The 19,410-nt window shown below is 37.1% G+C and overlaps 1 protein-coding gene across 4 annotated transcripts in view; it reads left to right on the top strand.

Moving 5' to 3' along the window:
• The window catches only part of CUL2 (cullin 2), an 83,954-nt gene that overhangs the window by 23,900 nt on the left and 40,644 nt on the right, over positions 1-19,410 (top strand). For all 4 annotated transcript variants that reach the window (XM_022580410.3, XM_022580408.3, XM_022580409.2 and 1 more), the window contains exons 3-6: positions 62-164; positions 7,550-7,644; positions 13,801-13,906; positions 18,377-18,459. In XM_022580410.3, coding sequence (XP_022436118.1) covers positions 62-164; positions 7,550-7,644; positions 13,801-13,906; positions 18,377-18,459 — 387 coding nt within the window. The remainder of the gene's footprint in view (positions 1-61; positions 165-7,549; positions 7,645-13,800; positions 13,907-18,376; positions 18,460-19,410) is intronic.

Raw genomic sequence — 19,410 nt, 5'->3', positions numbered from 1 at the left:
TAAATCTTTTGTTTTAAAGTAGTATCTTCAATGAATATGAAAACCTTAACAATTTAACTAGAGATATCTATGCTTTATGTGTGGCCTATCCTGAACCCCTTGGAGAAAGACTTTATACAGAAACTAAGATTTTTTTGGAAAATCATGTACGGCATTTGCACAAGGTAAGGATTGATATATACATGATGTAAATGTGTTTATGGCTACATAGTTATTTGACTAGTTCACTGTTTTCCAGTGCAGAACTTGTATCAGGTTAAGGTTATTTCTTTTGTTTCCTAATTAGCATTTTTCTAATATGTATATAAGAGCTTTGGGTCAAGCTCTGTGTTGTTAGGTTCTCCAAGGGAAGTCAGTTTAGTTGCTCCAGATCATACAACTAGTAAGTTAAAGAGTAGGGTTTCAAATCAAGATGTGTTCAACTTGAAATCAAGTGCTTACATATCCTCTGGATGGTGTTTATAGAACCAAGTTTTCTTTACTGTTGCTTCCCACCTCTTGGTGAATCTCTGTCTTTATATTCAACATTTTAGATGCCTCTTCATATCCTATATAAGGTCTTTAAAAACCTAGAATTAAAAAGGAGAATGGTAAATTTAAAAGTATGATAGAAAGCCTCTGTGACCAGTTATTTTGGTCAGTGTGCCATGTGCATGAGGGCGACATCACCGACTTGATCTGTGTATAAGCAGTGAATGAATTTTGTAGTATTTGGCTACACGCAGCATTTCTGACTTCTTTTGGATTACTGATCTTATCAGGAACTGGATGAGATCATTTATTCTTTGAACTAGAAACTTGACTACCTTCTTTTCCCCCCCAGTATTTTATTTTATTTATTTTTAAAAACTTTTTATTTTATATTGGAGTATAGCCAATTAACAATGTTGTGATAGTTTCAGGTGCACAGCAAAGCGACTCAGCCATACATATACATGTATCCATTCTCCCCCAAACTCCCCTCCCATCCAGGCTGTCATATAACATTGAGTAGAGTTCCGTGCACTATGCAGTAGGTCCCTGTTGGTTATCCATTTATTTTATTTATTTTATACATCTTTATTGGAGTATAATTGCTTCACAATGCTGTGTTAGTTACGGTTGTACAACAAAGTGAATCAGCCATATGCATACGTATATCCCCATATCCCCTCCCTCTTGTGTCTCCCTCCCACTCTCCCTATCCCACCGCTCTAGGCCATCGCAAAGCGCCGAGCTGATCTCCCTGTGCTATGCTGCTGCTTCCCACTAGCCATCTGTTTTACATTTGGTAGTGTATATATATATATATGTCGATGCTACTCTTGCTTCACCCCAGCTTCCCCCTCCCCCAATGGTGTGTCCTCAAGTCCATTCTCTATGTCTGCATCTTTATTCCTGCCCTGCCACTAGGTTCATCAGTACCATTTTTTAAAAAAATTCCATATATATGCGTTAACATATGGTATTTGTTTTTCTCTTCCTGACTGACTTCACTCTGTATGACAGGCTCTAGGTCCATCCACCTCACTACAGATAACTCAATTTCATTTCTTTTTATGGTTGAGTAGTATTCCATTGTATATATGTGCCACATCTTCTTTATCCATTCATCTGTCGATGGACACTTAGGTTGCTTCCATGTCCTGGCTGTTGTAAATAGTGCTGCGGTGAACATTGGAGTACATGTCTCTTTTTGAATTATGGTTTTCTCTGGGTATATGCCCAGTAGTGGGAATGCTGGGTCATAGGGTAGTTCTATTTTTAGTTTTTTAAGGAACCTCCATACTGTTCTCCATAGTGGCTGGATCAATTTACATTCCCACTAACAGTGTAGGAGGGTTCCCTTTTCTCCACACCCTCTCCAGCATTTATTGTTTCTAGATTTTTTGATAAGGGCCATTCTGACCAGTGTGAGGTGATACCTCATTGTAGTTTTGATTTGCATTTCTCTAATAGTTAGTGATGTTGGGCATCTTTTCATGTGCCTTTTGGCTATCTGTATGTCTTCTTTGGTGAAATGTCTATATAGGTCTTCTGCCCATTTCTTAATTGGGTTGCTTGCTCTTTTGATATTGAGCTCCATGAGCTGTTTGTATAGTTTGGAGACTAATCCTTTGTCCGTTGCTTCATTTACAAATATTTTCTCCCATTCTGAGGGTTGTCTTTTCGTCCAGTTTATGGTTTACTTTGCTGTGCAAAAGCTTTTAATTGGGTCCCATTTGTTTATTTTTGTTTTTTCATTACTCTAGGAGGTGGGTCAAAAAAAGATCTTGCTGTGGTTTATGTCAAAGAGTGTTTTTCCTGTATTTTCCTCTAAGAGTTTTATAGTATCCGATCTTACATTTAGGTCTTTAACCCATTTGGAGTTTATTTTTGTGTATGGTGTTAGGTAGTATTCTAATTTCATTCTTTTACATGTAGCTGTCCACTTTTCCCACCACCACTTATTGAAGAGGCTGTCTTTTCTCCATTGTATGGTCTTACCTCCTTTGTCGTAAATTAGGTGACCGTATATGCATGTGTTCATCTCTGAGCTTTCTATCCTGTTCCATTGATCTATATTTCTGTTTTTGTGCCAGTACCATACTGTCTTGATTACTGTAGCTTTGTAGTATAGTTTGAAGTTGGGGAGCCTGATTCTTCCAGCTCCATTTTTCTTTCTCAAGATTGCTTTGGCTATACGAAGCCACCATCACCCTGATACCAAAACCAGAAAAAGATATCACAAAAAAGAAAATTGTAGACCCATATCACTGATGAACATAGATGCAAAAATCCTGAACAAAATACTAGCAAACAGAATCCAACAACATATTAAAAGGATCATACACCATGATCAAGTGGAATTTATCCCAGGAGTGCAAGGATTCTTCAATATACACAAATCAATCAATGTGATACACCAAATTAACAAATTAAGGAATAAAAACCATACGATCATCTCAATAGATGCAGGAAAAGCTTTTGACAAAATTCAACACTTACTTATGATAAAAACTCTCTAGAAAATGGGCATAGAGGGAACCTACCTCAGCATAATAAAGGCCATATATGGCAAACCCACAGTAATCATCATGCTCAATGGTGAAAAACTGAAAGCGTTTCCACTAAGATCAGCAACAAGACAAGGATGTCCACTCTTGCCACTCTTATTCAACATAGTTTTGGAAGTCCTAGCCACGGCAATCAGAGAAGAAAAAGAAATAAAAGGAATACAAATTGGAAAAGAAGAAGTAAAACTGTCACTGTTCGCAGATGACATGATACTATACATAAAAAATCCTAAAGATGCCACCAGAAAACTACTAGAACTAATCAATGAATTTGGTAAGGTTGCAGGATACAAAATGAATGCACAGAAATCTCTGGCATTCCTATATACTAACAATGAAAAATCAGAAAGAGAAATTAAGGAAACACTACCATTTACCATTGCAACAAAAAGAATAAAATACCTAGGAATAAACCTACTTAAGGAGGTGAAAGACTTGTACTCAGAAAACTATAAAACACTGATTAAAGAAATCAAAGATGACATAAACAGATGGAAAAATATACCATGTTCTTGGAAGAATCAGTATTGTGAAAATCACCCAAAGCAATCTACAGATTCAGTGCAATCCCTATCAAACTACCAATGGCATTCTTCGCAGAATTAGAACAAAGAATTTTACAATTTGTATGGAAACACAAAAGAACCCGAATAGTGAAAGGTTATCCATTTTAATTATATCAGTGTGTACATGTCTATCCCGTACTCCCTAACTATCCCTTTCCCCCATCCTTCCCCCTTGGTAACCATAAGTTCCTTCTCTAAGTCTGTGGAAGCTTGACTACCTTTTGTTAGCCCTGTGACCCTGGACAACTCACCTAACCTACCTTGTAGATTGAACTTCATGTTCCTTTATCTGTAAAATGGAGATAAAGTAACACAGTCTGTGTAATAATATGTCTAACCCTGTACATGACTAGGAGTAGATCTTTTTCAAATGGTAATAACCCATAAGTAGAGCACAATTGATCCTGTGATATTTCCCTTATAACATTTGAAGAAAAGCTCAGTTTTTCAAAGCCTATTTTATCTATCTGTTTATTTTATTTTGTTTTCATTGAAATATAGTTGACATACAATATTTTGTAAGCTCAGATTTTCAGAGCCGATTTTATCTGTTTATTTTCTTTTCATTGGAATATAGTTGACATACAATATTTTGTTTCAGGTGAACTACATAGTGATTCAACATTTACATACATTATGAAATGATCACCAAATTAAGTCTAGTTACCATCTGTCCTTATACAAAGTTATTACAATATTATTGACCATATTCCTTGCACTCTACGTTACATCCCCATGACTTATTTATTTTCTAACTGGAAGTTTGTACCTCTTAATCCCTTTCACCTTTTTGGCCCCCTACTCCAGCCTTCTCCCCTCTGGCAACCACCTGTTTGTTCTCTGTATCTCTGAGTCTGTGTCTGTTTTGTTTTGCTAGTTCATTTGTTTTTCAGATTACACATATGAGTGAGATGATGCGGTATTTGTCTTTCTCTGTGTGACTTATTTCACTTAGCATGATACCCTCTGGGTTCATCCATGTTGTTTTAAATGGCGAGATTTCATTCTTTATATGGCTGAGTAATATCCCATTGTGTATATATATATATATATATATATATATATATATATATATACCACATCTTCTTTATCCATTTGTCTATTGTTGGACACTTAGGTTGCTTATGTATCTTGGCTATTTGTAAGTAATGCTGCTATAACTGCTATGAACATTGCGGTGCATGTATCTTTTTGAATTAGTGTTTTCTTTTTCTTCAGGTAAATACCCAGGAGTGGAATTGCTGGCTCACATGGTAGTTCTGTTTTTAATTTTTTGAGGAACACCCTGTTTTCCATAGTGGCTGCACCAGTTTACAGTCCCATCAGTAGTGCATGAGGGTTCCCTTTTCTATAGATCCTTGCCAGCACTTGCTATTTCTTGACTTTATTTATTTATTTATTTTTGGCTACGTTGGGTCTTCGTTGCTGCACACGGGCTTTCTCTAGTTGCGGCGAGCGGGAGCTACTCTTCGTTGTGGTGCGTGGGCTTCTCATTGTGGTGGCTTCTCTTGTTGTGGAGCACGGGCTCTAGGCGCGTGGGCTTCAGTATTTGTGGCACGTGGGCTCAGTAGTTGTGGCTCACAGGCTCAGTAGTTGTGGCACACGGGTTTAGTTGCTCCACGGCAAGTGGGATCTTCCCAGACCAGGACTCGAACCCGTGTCCCCTGCATTGTCAGGCAGATTCTTAACCACTGCGCCACCAGGGAAGTCCTGTTTCTTGACTTTTGATGATAACCATTCTGACAGGTGTGAGGTTATAGCTCATTCTGTTTTTGATTTGCAGGAAATGCTCTACTTTTTATTTTATATGGCAGATACATTTTAGCGTTCTAGTATGTGCATTTATCAGTTTATGAAAGTGGTTTTAATGACAAGTAATTTAACTTAGTCTTAGCATTTTTCATATGTTAGTTTTCAAGTTAAAGTTCTGCTGTTGTGAGCTGGTTAGCTTTGGTTATAATATACTAGATAACTGTGTGAGTCATTTATAAATTTTGCTATTTTATGTTTTAGTGTAGGTTGTAAGTGTGATTTTTAAAAACCTTTTATTTTGAAATAATTTTAAGCTTATAGAAAAGTTGCAAAAATAATAAAGACTTCTCAAATACTTTTTACCCAGCTTCATAATACCCAGCTTCATAATATTAACATCTTGCATAACAGTGGTACAATTATTAAAACCAAGAAATTAATATTGGTATAATTGTGTGATTGAAAAATTACAATTGTGAAGTAGTTTTATGAAAGTTTAGAATACTTATATAATTGTATACCATATTTTCTCTCAAGCCCAGTGACAAAAAAAGAAGTTGGCTATTATGTAGATGACAAAGTAAATTGTTAATATAGCCAACAGAACTGAAAAGTTTCACCTGTGAGAACTTTTTAAATTACTAAAGTATTGCATTATGTTGTAGATCATTTAGAACATACTGATAAGGAAAAAGAAAATAAACATCACCCATAACATACCTCCGGAACTAACCACTGTTAATACTTCTGATATATCTATTTTTAAATATATCTTTTTTTGATACATATTAACAAAAATATAATTTGATATATGTCTTTTGCATATTTTTGTTTTGTGTAGACTTCCATTTTTTATTAGAAAATGAAGTCATGTTGTATACTTTATAATGTGCTTTTTGCTTTTAATAATATTGTAGGTCTCTTTCTTTGTCATTAAATAGACTTTTGTAATTCTGGCAGTGATTGTAAAATTTTTCATTTTGTGGAGATACTGTGATTTGTTTAAATATTCCTATATTGCTGGGCATATAGATTATTTCCAGTTCATAAAGTTGTGATTATAAACAATACTTCCATGAACACCCTTGTAGCTAAGTTATTCTTGTGTTACCAAGTTTTTTTATAGGGTAAGTCCCTAGATGTGGAATTACTGGGTCATAAGTCATGAACATTTCCCTCCATATCTCTATGTTCCGAATTGGTGGATATGGAGGCCCGGCTGTAGGGACTTGAGCACCTGCGGATTTTGGTATCCATGGTGGGGTCCTGGAAACAATTCCCCACTGATGTTGAGGAACAACCGTAGTAAGAAATTGTTCCTAGATTTATATTCTATCCAACCAGTAGCAGTAGTTCCTAAGTGGGCCCTATTCCCCAGCATTATTAATAGTGGTTGCGATTTTTAATTTATTTACCATATGATAGGCAAAAAAGTACTATTTATAGGCTATTCCTATCATCCTGAGACTTAACTGGTAAAACTCCAAGTTTAAAAGCATAGCTTTCATCAAGAGTTAATTGGATGAGTGTTGAGGTCATGTCTTGCCTAAGGTCACGCGGACGGTTGATGGAAGAACTGAAGTAAGAGCAGCGGTGGCCTCGGGAATGTCTGTCCTGTCCAGTGGATTTTTATTGTTAGACTGGATTTCCATTAAAATTAACTTTTTAAACATCAGCCCTCAGATTTCAGTTTGATTTTCATTTTTCAAAAAATAGTAGGTTTTTATTAAATAAATATAAAATAACTTATTTGGGGAATATGGAAAATGTGTCAATTTTCATAAGTAGTCTTATTCACAATAGTGAATAATATGAGGTGATGACATAACTGCAGGCTGATCAGAAGTGATGGACGTGAGGAAACACAATAGAATTACATTCTGTTTTAATCTGATCTAATATTCTAGCCCAAAGAACAGCATCAAACCATTATATTTTGTTTTTTTATCTTAGAGAATGAAACATTTACTCTCTAGTATGGACGCTTCACTTTCATATCTAAGATTCACATTTTTTTTCTAGCTCTTTAATTGTTACTAAAGGTAGTTAAAAATAAGAATGTAATTTGTAAATATAATTATATAGTGCTTGAATTATGTCACTTATTTAAGAACATTAGTTTTTGATAAATTTCATAGCTTACAAATGAAAATGATTAGTGCTTTCTGAGTAAAAAATATTTTTTTCTTTTTCTAGAGAGTTCTGGAGTCTGAAGAGCAAGTACTTGTTATGTATCATAGGTACTGGGAGGAATACAGCAAGGGTGCAGACTATATGGACTGCTTGTATAGGTAAGTACACTTTTAGACTCTCGACAGTCTAAACAGTATTGCCTGCATTTGGTAATTGCAGGAGTTTTTTGTTTGTTTTTACTACCTACTACCCATGAAAATGAGCAGAACTAAAGCATTACCTGATGTATGGACTTTTCTCTGCTATGGGGAAAGGTCTGTAGTGTGGGTCATGTGGGTATTTGGGAGCCAGGCAGTGTATGGAAACTTATTCTGTGAAAACTAAAACTGTATTTGATGGCATAGCTCTGTTTCTTCAGTTGTCTGGGACTGTGTAACACGCATTAAATCTTGACAGATCCGAAGTGAAACTTCAGCTTGGATGAAACTTTTAGTGAATCTAAGCTCGTGCCCCCCTCCAGCACGCTCTTGTTTGACTCTAGGGTTCAGCATTTTATGTTTCATGGAAGTACCTGGCAGTTTTCTCTTGACGTTCTCCCGCCCTTTCCTCTAGACGTACTGAATTACTGGCAGTGTTGTGATGCCTTGTGGTCTCATATCATCCCGCCTTTCCTTGTGCTATTCTGCCTGTCTGGATTGCTTTTCTTCCTTTCCCTGAATGACTAGTTCCCATTCCCAGCTCTGAACTCCCCTTTCCTTGCCTCAGTCTCCTGCTTAGATCTTTGGTGTTAACTGCCACTCATGTATGTTCCTGTGGCACCCTGGGCTGGTCCTCTCTAACTCATTCACGTAGACAGTGGAAATAAGTACAGTACCTGGGTACACAGGCAGAGACCCATTTGTTGAAGGACAGTGGATAAATAGGGTATAGTGCTGTTAAGCACCTGGGCCTTGTGGCCTGTGATGGTTGCAGTGATAATTTTGCCCTGTGCATTGTGGCTTGGGCCACAGATGAACCCCTGCCTCAGTTTCTTGCTGGAGAAGAGGAGTAGAGCTAGGTCTCAAAGTGTTTCCTGCACAGGTGCATGGGGCCAAGGCATGGTCGCCTTGGTGTGTCTGTCCTTTGCTTTACTGGTTCGTATTCCCTTTGGTTTTTATAACAACACTGGACTTTACTAGATGTAAGCTGCCTATGTTAGAAACTGGAACTCACTTCTAAATGGCCAGTAGCTCTATTTCCTCTTAGAAGAGCAAAATATAATAAAACCAGAAACCAGCAATTGCTAACATGGGCAAGGTTTGCTGGGGCTTTGGCTTTTACAGAACATGTCTGCCATCCATTAAACATCCTGACATTTGATTTCCCCCCTCCATCCACCAAAGTGGCCTAGTCATAAACAGAACTTTAAGAATTCCTTAGCTAAACCGTGGGGGAGAGCGGGGGGAGTTTTAAGGATCAGAGTGAGAGCACACGTGTGTTTTTGTCACTGCTAAGAAGCTGGGGCCACTGGTATATGGATGACAAAACAGAGTGCTTCGACTGTGTGCCGTGCAGTGGATCCCTCGTTAGCTGAGATACTTCAGTAAAGATTCAAGTTGTTTTTCTATTCTTTCTTAGTTTTCTGGGGCACCGTTCTCTTGGTTCTCCTGCACCTCTCTTTACCAAAATCAAATTGGTATTATTGAAAGTATAGTACTATTAAATCGGTACTGTTGAAGAGCTTTTATTAAATTTTGCAATATATATGATATATACACATATGTATGTGTATATATAAAGCCATATGAGGTAGTTGGTTTTTTACAATGGAGGAAAACTAAGGGTCAGAGAGGTCAAGGTCCCTGAGCTGGAAAAATTACAAGGGCAGAATTTAAACCCAGATCAGTCTGAATAAATCCATTTAACTTCTTCATTCTACCTAGCCTCATTCTAGAGAGTCATTGTAGTCACTTACGTAGGTTCTATTCTCATCCTTTAGCTACACTCTGCATTCTTTCTAGGATGATCTCTATTACTCCTGGTTTTAGCTACAACCTATATGTTGATAACCACCAAAATAAATGTTTATTGAAGGTGGTCTAAGTTTCAGAGGAATATTCTTACCTAGCTGCCTGTACCTCCAGGATGTTCCGTGGGTACATCGTACTGCTGCAGATGTTCACAACTGAGCTTGTTATCTTTTACACACACGCTGCCCCAGTAATACTCATTTTGGTTAATGGTAGTCCTGGACATCCAGATGTATATGCCGGAAGTCTCAGTTATCCTTCACCTAGGGTTATCCTCTCTACCTGACCCCTCTTGGTCAAATCCTCCAAATGTCTCTTAAATTTATTATTTCCTTTGCAGTGCTATTATAGTATTGTAGTTCAAGCTTTTTATTGTTTCTGACCTGGACTATTATTGATAACATCCCTGTAACCAGTCTCCCAGCCTTTGATTTCTAATTTATTCTATTTAGTAAACTTCTCAAGTGCAAATTTGATCACCGTCCAAAATCACTTAGTAACTTTCCACTGTCTGTAGTAAAGACTTAGAACCAGTGGCTCATGGGATTCACTTATAGAGTGTTTTGTTTGACCTCTGTGGGGTTGGCTTCATGTGACTGATTTATTTAATTATATTGGTAGACTGGGTGGTGAGATCCTTCTCATAGAGGGCACATTTGATTAGATAATTAGATAAAAACTGTAATTAGTATAAAAACTAGATAATTAGATAAAAACTGTAATTAGTATAAAAACTAGATAATTAGATAAAAACTGCTTGATAGTCTTTGCTTGTTGGGTAGTAGGTTATCCCGGCTATCTCTTGTTATTAATCTTAGTCTATAAGGAAATCTGTGTGAAGAAATGTAAAGGAAAAAAATCAGTTTTATTTCAAAGCATTTTTCAGTATTATTGTTTTGAAGTAATTTCTAGCCTTTTCTTTACTCTGATTGATTTATAAGATGGATATGCATTAGCATAGGTGACTTAAGGATTCCAATTTTAAAGAAAAACAATGATGCTCCTACGCCACCTTTCCTGCTGCTACATATCTGTTTAGGCCCTGCGGGCCCTTGAAGTGGGGTACTTAAAGTATGACCTTGAGAACTAAGGACTCTTGAAATCCAGTAGGTGTTAGTATGGGAACAGTTCTTATAATGGATTTTTTTAAAGATAGATTGAAATGCCTGATTTCTTAGAGGCTTCACAGTTACCTTAGGCTATTAGTTCTTGTTAGTTAATACTGTTGTGTTACTGCTGATACTCCAGAAAAGCAAAGGATACTTATCAATCACTTTTTTGCCAGAATAAATTATAAAAACATGTACTACTGCCTGAGTTAGACCTGAGCAGAACAGTCAGGTATTGACTGTGTGGTAGAGTATCGACTATTTAAAGAAATTATTGAAAGCTATTTTACTTTACGATTTCCTAGAATATATATCTTTCTTTAAAAACAAATGTGTGGTTAATAAATCTGATTGTAAAATACTACAGTGACTTAGAAATTAAGAATGGTGTCTGAATCAAAGTGAAAAATTATGCTACTTACATTTTAAATCATATCTATAAATTATTTTAAAAGCTTCTCTATCAAGCTTAAACTGTCAAGAGTAGAAATCTGTAATGAGAAGAATATAGATGATGAAAGTTAGTGTAAAATTTATTCCATGCGGGAAAGAGAATAGTGACTTGTCCTATCAGGTATAAAACGTATAAAGCTCCACTAAAACAGTGTATTGGCTGTGGAATATACACACAGATCTCTAGTGAATCCAGACTTCTGCAGATCTAGCAGCTACTCTTCAGAGTCAGCAAACTCCTACGCTGAGAAGTTTACACTTACTGTATAGGAATAAGGGGGCTGCTGTAGGCTTCTGAATAGGGAGTTGATATCCTGAAAGCAGAATTTTTAGGTAAATTGGATATGCCAGAAATGGGAAATAGAGATCAGTCATGAGAATGTTGCACATGATCCAAGCAGAGAGTCAACGAATGGCATTGAAAGTGAAAAGGAAATTAATGGGAGGAGGTGAGGAATAGTGTGAGAGGACAGGAGGACCAGCTGATTAAAGGAGGTAAATGGAAGGATGAGATAAGTGATGCTAATGTTTTAGGTAGGATTACTGGGATGGTCATGGTACAGTGACCAGAAAAGGAATGGTTTGGAGCAAAGGGTCTTATAGAAAGGCACATGTAATGGTGCAGATATGACTAAGTTCCCCCTACTCAGCACTTTGCACTGTTGAAATGTTACATTTGTTTATGTTTTTATGTCCTACCAGATGGGTAAGCTCTCTGGGCAGAGACTACATTTTTGTTTTTCGTTTTTCTATCCTCAGTGCCTTGTCGTACCTGGCATGCAGTACGCACTTGGTCAGTACTTGCTGAATGAGAGTGGGAGACCTCGTGAGTTTTCTGGCCCAGCTCTGCCACTTAGTAGCTGATGGACCTTTGCCGAGTTCTTTAAGCTGTCTAAGCTGCAATTTTCTTACACGTAAAATGAGGATCCTAATAGTACCCCATATATCTACCTCCTAGTATTCAGCCAGCTGCAATGCTTACGCCTGTCTCTGACACACGATAGGCGCTCCATAAGTGTCAGTGATTACTTTTATTTCCTGACATTCATGCTTTTATGATCTGGCTCCAGGCTGCTTTTCCAAGTTTGTGTTCTAATGTTAGCTTTTGCCATCCGTGCTGCTGGAACGTTACCCGTTTATTCATTTCGTAATTCGGAGAAGTATTTTTCGAGGACTGCCTGTCTGCCTGCCACTGTTCTGGACACTGTCTGCCAGACCTCACATTCTAGAGAGGAGGTGGATGTACAAAACCAGTAGACAAAGAAAAGAACAGGATTATTTCTCATAGTAGCAAGTGCTGTGAAGAAAACAGTTATGTATTAGATAGTTACTTCATTGGGGGTGGGAAGTGAAGGTTAGTTTGGTTTGGGGTCAGGTCAGGCCTGAGAGAGGTGTGTTTGAGCCGAGACCAGAGTGACAGAGGCCAGAGGTGAAATGCCCTACCCCAGGGAATCTGTTTCAGGTGAAGCAGCCGTTTCTCTCCAGCTCCTGCTTCCGTCTCAGTCCTGTTCCCCTTTTCTCAGCTGGAAGGCGTGGTGGAAGCACAGCAGGAAATTATTAGTGTTACAGTGAGAATGGAAGGGAAAGCTAAATGATATTTTGAAGGAAATGGCTTTGTAACCAGTGGACAGAAGAGACTAAAATGTCACATGGAGCACCAGGGTTGTAAGCCCTGGAGTCCAGAGCTGGAAGTGAGTGAATGTGGGAGGGAATTTGTGTAAGTGGTGGTGGCCGTAGCGCTTTTTTCATTATTTTTCATCGTCTGCTAGGATTGTCAGTGGAGTTACGCAGTTGAAATTTTTGTTTTCTTTGCTTGCAGTTTCAGTTGTCTGAACATTCAGCAGACCTTTCATTTTGATTCAGTGAACGTGGGTGTTTTAATACAGAGATTTTGTGGTTGTTGCCTAAATACTTGTATTGTCAATAGCTATTTTCACCTTGGCAGAAGCCGTCAAACGAATAGTTTTAGGTGTTGAGCATTAAAGGCCTTGTGGTGAAATCTGGGATGGTGAAAAGTGATGCTTGAATATTACATGCCTTTGTACACATTTAATCTTAGAACTCTTTATTCATCTTAGTAGTTCTTAGAGTTCATCATAGTTATCAGTCTTTCTTTATAAAGCTGTTTACCCCTGGTAGACAAAGTGATCTTGAATCTGTCAGTTTTGCCCATACTTCTTACTGTCTGTAACAATCTATTGCATTTTCTTACCTACTGATTGTGATTTTTTTGTTTGTTTGTTTAAAAATGAAAAGTTATGTATTTAATGGTGATAAAATATAGAGAACTTTCTTGACTTTGATCTTTTAACCATTTTCTGTTTAATTCTTTGCAAAGTGAACTTGGCTTATTTAACAAGAAGAACCCGGGAATGAGCAAATTAGACCGTAGAGGGTTGACCCTTGGATAGGAGCTGTTGGGCTATAAGAGTATTGGAAAGTTTTAGAACAAAACCCCTGAGTTTTTTTAAGTGAGACTGTGGTAATAGGGGTTTTTTTTTTTTTTGCTGCTCTAGAGGTCTTACTCTTTGTCTCTTAGGGCCTAGCAAAGGGAGTTGGGCTGGTAATTTTTATCTTTTTTAAAAATTATATTTCTAATTTATATATAATTAGTTTCTTTTGGATGTATTACTGAACTATTTTACAGTTGATTATAACCCTAAAATTATTGCTCTAAAGTTGCACGTTACTTGTTTTCCTACTGATTTTGACAGTGTCTATTGACATTATATTTGTTTTTCAGGTATCTCAACACCCAGTTTATTAAAAAGAATAAATTGACAGAAGCTGACCTTCAGTATGGTTATGGTGGTGTAGATATGAATGAACCACTTATGGAAATAGGAGAGGTAGGACATTCTTTAAATGACTGGCAAACATAAGAGTGTTTTTATATACTGAGGAAATTTGATTCACTGTCCTTTTCTTAAGGACACTGAGTGGACTATCTTAAAATTGTCAAGATTTAAAACATCCTAGGGAATAATTCCCTGGCGGTAAAGTGGTTAAGACTCTGTGCTTCCAATGCAGGGGGACGCGGGTTCGATCCCTTGTCGGGGAACTAAGTTCCTGAAAGCTGTGTGGCCAAAGGGAAAAAAAAAAATATCCTGAATGTTAAGTAAATGAAATACTGTTATGATTTCCTAAGAATCTGCAGATAGATGAGACGAACAGAAAAGATGTGATGAGTATTATTTTAATAGTTAAATTAATGATGGATGAATGACAGAAGGTTAATAGTTCTGCTGTATGAAAAATCTCATAAAAAGTATTTAGAAAATGTTGAGACTCTTATGGTGAAAAGTGTGAAGGACATGGACTTAAAAGACAACCTAAAAGAGAGGAAACACAAATTTGTGGATGCAACAAATTTATTTTAACTTTAAAAAGTAATTAAAGAGGGTTTCCCTGGTGGCGCAATGGTTGAGAGTCCGCCTGCCAATGCTGGGGACGTGGGTTCGTGCCCCGGTCCAGGAAGATCCCACATGCCGTGGAGCAGCTGGGCCCATAAGCCATGGCCGCTGAGCCTGCACGTCCGGAGCCTGTGCTCCGCAATGGGAGAGGCCACAACAGTGAGAGGCCCGCGTACCGCAAAAAAAAAAAAAAAAAAAGTAAAGAAATTCAGAGTAAAACAATAAAGTGTGCAGTTCAACCAATTCACTCAAATTTTTGAGATACAGTTCAGATTTAAATGTGGAAAATTATAATAATATATAAAACATATACTGACTATGCAAGAAATACTCTGGTGTGGTGTTTTTTTTAAAATTATTTATTTATTTATTTATTTTTGGCTGTGTTGGGTCTTCGTTTCTGTGCGAGAGCTTTCTCTAGTTGTGGCAAGCGGGGGCCACTCTTCATCGCAGTGCGCGGGCCTCTCACTGTCGTGGCCTCTCTTGTTGCGGAGCACAGGCTCCAGACGCGCAGGCTCAGTAGTTGTGGCTCACGGGCCTAGTTGCTCCGCGGCATGTGGGATCTTCCCAGACCAGGGATCGAACCCGTGTCCCCTGCATTAGCAGGCAGATTCTCAAGCACTGCGCCACCAGGGAAGCCCTAGTGCAGTGTTTTTTTATTCATGTCGTACATATTTATCGAGTAGCCAGACATTGGGGATACAATGGTGAACAGACAGAAGGTCCGCTCTCCTCATGGGGAAGCAGATGCCAACAAAGTAGAGAAATTAATGTTAAATTTTGATGGGTGTCAGTGAAGGAAATAAACAACTAAGATGCAGCATTAGTAGAAATTTAAATTAGAATAACCCTTTTAGAAAGAAATTTATCAATCAAATTTATCAATAAATTTATCAATTTAAAGTAGACTTTAAAATGTTCAATACCTGTTGACCAGGTAATCCCACGTCTGGTAATTTGTACTGCAAAACTAATACGGAAAAACGGTTTAAATGTTTAAAAGTATTCCTTGCAGTCATTAATAAGGGTGACTAATGGGCTAACAGTCTAAATTTCCAATATCCAATAAAAATCACACATAGAAGACTATATACAATATGATTTTGTTATGAAAGTAAGCAAAGGGATAAATTAGTAGAAAACAGTTAATAGAAGCATTAACAAAGGGGAAAATGGTTTTTGAAAACATTTGGACACAACATTATATGTTTAATAGGAATAAAGCTGTAGAGGGGAAAGGATGTAGGGAAACAGATCAGTGGGAAATACCAGAATCTTAATAGCAGTTGCTTTAGTTTGTAGGATTATAAGTGAATGTTTTATTTTATAATCGTTCCTTATCACTAACGCTGTCATGCCCACTCCTCTTCCCAGAGGAAATCACTATAAACAATTAGATTTATATCTTTTCTGAATTTTACCTGCGCATTTACATATAAATATATATATACATACATAATAGTTTTGACATCCGAGCATACATAAAATTCTGCAACTTGTATTTCTTGCCTTTTGTTTAACAAGTAGGGATATCAAATAATTATTAATTATTTATTAAACTATTCCCCTTAGTTTTCATTTTTTTGTTGTCACAAACAATACTGTGTGAACATCATTGTTCATTTGTTCACTTATTAAATATTGTTTGAATCCCTCTGTGTGCTAGACACTGTACTATATGCTGGGAATATGGTAATGAGTAAAGTAAACAGAAATCTTACAATCATGGAGTTACATTTGTGTATATATCTGCTGGTACATGAGCAGAAATTTTCATGGAGTGAGTACCGGGAAGTGGATTTTCTGGGTCAAAGCACAGCCTGAACTTTGATAGCCCTGCCACCTTGCCTTTCAAAGGCTTTACCAGTTTGCCCTCCTACTACAGCTATAAAATCCCATTTTCTTATGTATTATCTTCTTTGTGCTAATTAGAAAGAAAAAGAAGGCAAAACCTGAAGATTGTTCCTTGTGGGAAAACAGATGCTTTTACTTATTTTTATAAAATTACCAGTGGATCAGAAAAAAGTTATCCCAGGGAAACAGTAGAGAGGCTAAAAACAGAATCATACCTGTGTGGATGCAGCTACGTTGGAAACAGGAGAAATCAATTTTTTTTTTTTAGGAGCAATCAGTTTTTGATACTGGAATAACTTGTACTCTGTATGAGAAAAATTTATTGGAGTTTAAAGGCTTTCGTGTGAAGGCAAAACTTGAAAACTTTGGAAGGCAGCATAGGACGACACATATCTCCTCAAGGTTGACCTTAGGGAGTGAAAGAGTTCTTAAAAGACACAAGAATGCAAACAATAACGGAAAAGATTGATAAATTTGAGCACATTAAAATATAATATATTTTTACTTAAAAAATGCTGTAAAGAAATTCAAAAGTCAAGTCACAAACTATGACAAAGTGTGATATGTAAAACTGTCAAGGGATTAATTTCCACGATATATAAAGAACTACGAGGTTGCATTGAGAAGAAGACAAACATTAATGGAATAATGGGCAAAAGAGATGAATGGACAGTTTACAGAGAAAAAAGAAAACTGAAATGCACAAAAATCATAAAAAGATGCCCAGCCTTATTCAGGAAATTGCCAGTTAAAACGTGAAGGAGGTCCATTTTATGTCCATCACATTGGCAGAGTCTGACCAGAGCCTGGCAGTAGCAGTTGTTGTCAGGATGTCGGCTTCAAGTGTAAAGTGGAAAACCACTTGGCTTTGTTTAGTAAAGCTGCAGGCATGCCTGCTCCTGTCGGCCAGAGTCTCCACTCGTAGGTGTGTATCAGGGAACCGCTTGCTTATGACCACCAGAAGGTGAATACAGGAACAGCCGCGGTGTTCTCAGTGGCAAAAGCTGGGATCACAAACAGTGTCATCAGCAGTAGAAGGTAAAAGCTGATCATAGTGTCTTCATTCAAGAGGATACTATATAGCAATGCCAATGATTGAACTATAAACCCTATCAGTTTGGTTGGATTTCAATAACAAAGTTACAGTTAAAAAATTATACATAAGAAATAAGATTAAAAAATAACAAAAAATAAATAAAATTTAAAAATAACAAACAAAACAAACCAAAACAAAAATCATACATGGAAGAGCATACAATGTGATTTTGTTATCAAGGTCAGAAACAGTCAACTTCAGGACTTCCCTGGTGGTCCAGTGGTTAGGACTCCGCACTTCCATTGCAGGGGGCACAGGTTTGATACTTGGTCGGGGACCTAAGATCCCACATGCCACGTGGTGCGGCCAAAAAAAAAAAGAAATAGTCAACTTCAAAAATATCATATGGGGATAGTTACACACTTGGTAGAGCTGTAAGGAAGGGAATGATTTAACACAAAACGCAGGATAGTGATAATCTCTGCGGGGAAAGAAAGGAGGAGGACATTTGGGGCAACAGTAATGGTGAAGCCATATTTCTTAAATTGGGTGTTGAATACAGGTATGTTTATTTTATTATTCTTTAAATTGACTTATTCTTTTATGTTTGTATGAGAGGTGTTATGATTTCAAAAACCAGCCAACAGCCAAATCACATTATTTTATTTAACATAACTCCTTTGTTTCCATTATAGTTTTGGTGTCTATAGCCCTTCCCTAATATTGGGCATTTAACAATCAATAAATTAAGGTTTTATAAAAATCAGTTATTTCTGTAAGATTTTCAATTAATGATAAAAGCTTAATTCTGTTGTTTGTACAAGTCTGATATGATAGTCATTGTCATTTTAAATTAGAAATTTATTTTCCTTATATTCAATTTTTATTTGAATTTTGAAGTAGAGTTATAAATACTTCATTTGATGGGTGTTTTTACTTTTAAAGGAAGTCTTGAACAAATGTTTAAATCAGATACTGAGTAATTCAGCCTTGATGATTTTCATTTTTCCTGGCAGCTAGCATTGGATATGTGGAGGAAATTGATGGTTGAACCACTTCAGACCATCCTCATCCGAATGCTGCTCCGAGAAATCAAAAAGTGAGTACTGACATTGACCTTCCTGAGTCAGTTCTAATTTGCTGTTTGAAATGGTCTAAAATAGTGAACGGTTGCATGGCTGTCAACTGCACATAGGCCTCATTTTACTGTAACAAGCCTCATTTTCCATTCTAATGCCAATATTTTAAAATCGTTTTATAATCTTTTGGTTTTGGGGGGCAGATTTCACTATGACCTAATATGCTTAGTAAATAAATAAGTCCCTGAAGGAAGTGACTTGTTGTGTAATCCTGAAACATCTTGGATCTTGTAGGCAGTGCTGAGTTGTTTGAACATATTCTCAGCTGAAACCCTGATGACAGTAACCTACTCAGGAAAACAGATTCTTCCAGTTGTTGGCCACCTTAATAATCAGTTAACTTGTGAGGTAAATTTATGAGGAAAGGGCTTCCCACTGTCCTCATGGCCCAGAGTGGTTGACTCTTTACCTAACTGCTGTGTGAATAACGTTTGGCACCAAGTAAGTTATCCTGTGGAGTCCAGAGTAGAACATTCTTGGTCAGCTCTGGCCTAGAAGATTCTTACTAGACCTCAGCTCTGGGGAATCCGAAACTGAAATCGCTCACACAGATAAATTCTAGGTGACTGGAACTACTGTGAAAGGAATGCTGTAGACCAGTGAATTGCTGTGTGATAATGGCCACTCCCTCTGAAACTGCTTTCATTAAGAAGACCCAAATATGGAGTTTTCTATGTGAGGAAAAAAGCAGAGCATTGTTCTTACTATGGGGCTCCTAATAAGAAATAAGAGGTTAAGAAAAAAAGCCATAAAAGGAGAGACTATTTTAATAATTAATGTTAACACCAAATAGAAAATATGTGGTAGGAGTTAGTAACTTGGTTTTAAAAATTGTCACTCACACTTTTCATGATTCTACTGTTTCCAAAGGTGATGAGAGAGAGGAAAGGCAGTAGTGAAGCAGTAGGGTG

The sequence above is a fragment of the Delphinapterus leucas genome, chromosome 2 (assembly GCF_059928025.1).
Source record: "Delphinapterus leucas isolate spDelLeu-1000000601 "Yukka" chromosome 2, BTC_Dleu_Yukka2, whole genome shotgun sequence".
Classification (NCBI taxonomy): Eukaryota; Metazoa; Chordata; class Mammalia; order Artiodactyla; family Monodontidae; genus Delphinapterus; species Delphinapterus leucas.
Note: the sequence above shows the minus strand (reverse complement) of the source record. Positions and strands in the feature narration are given on the sequence as shown.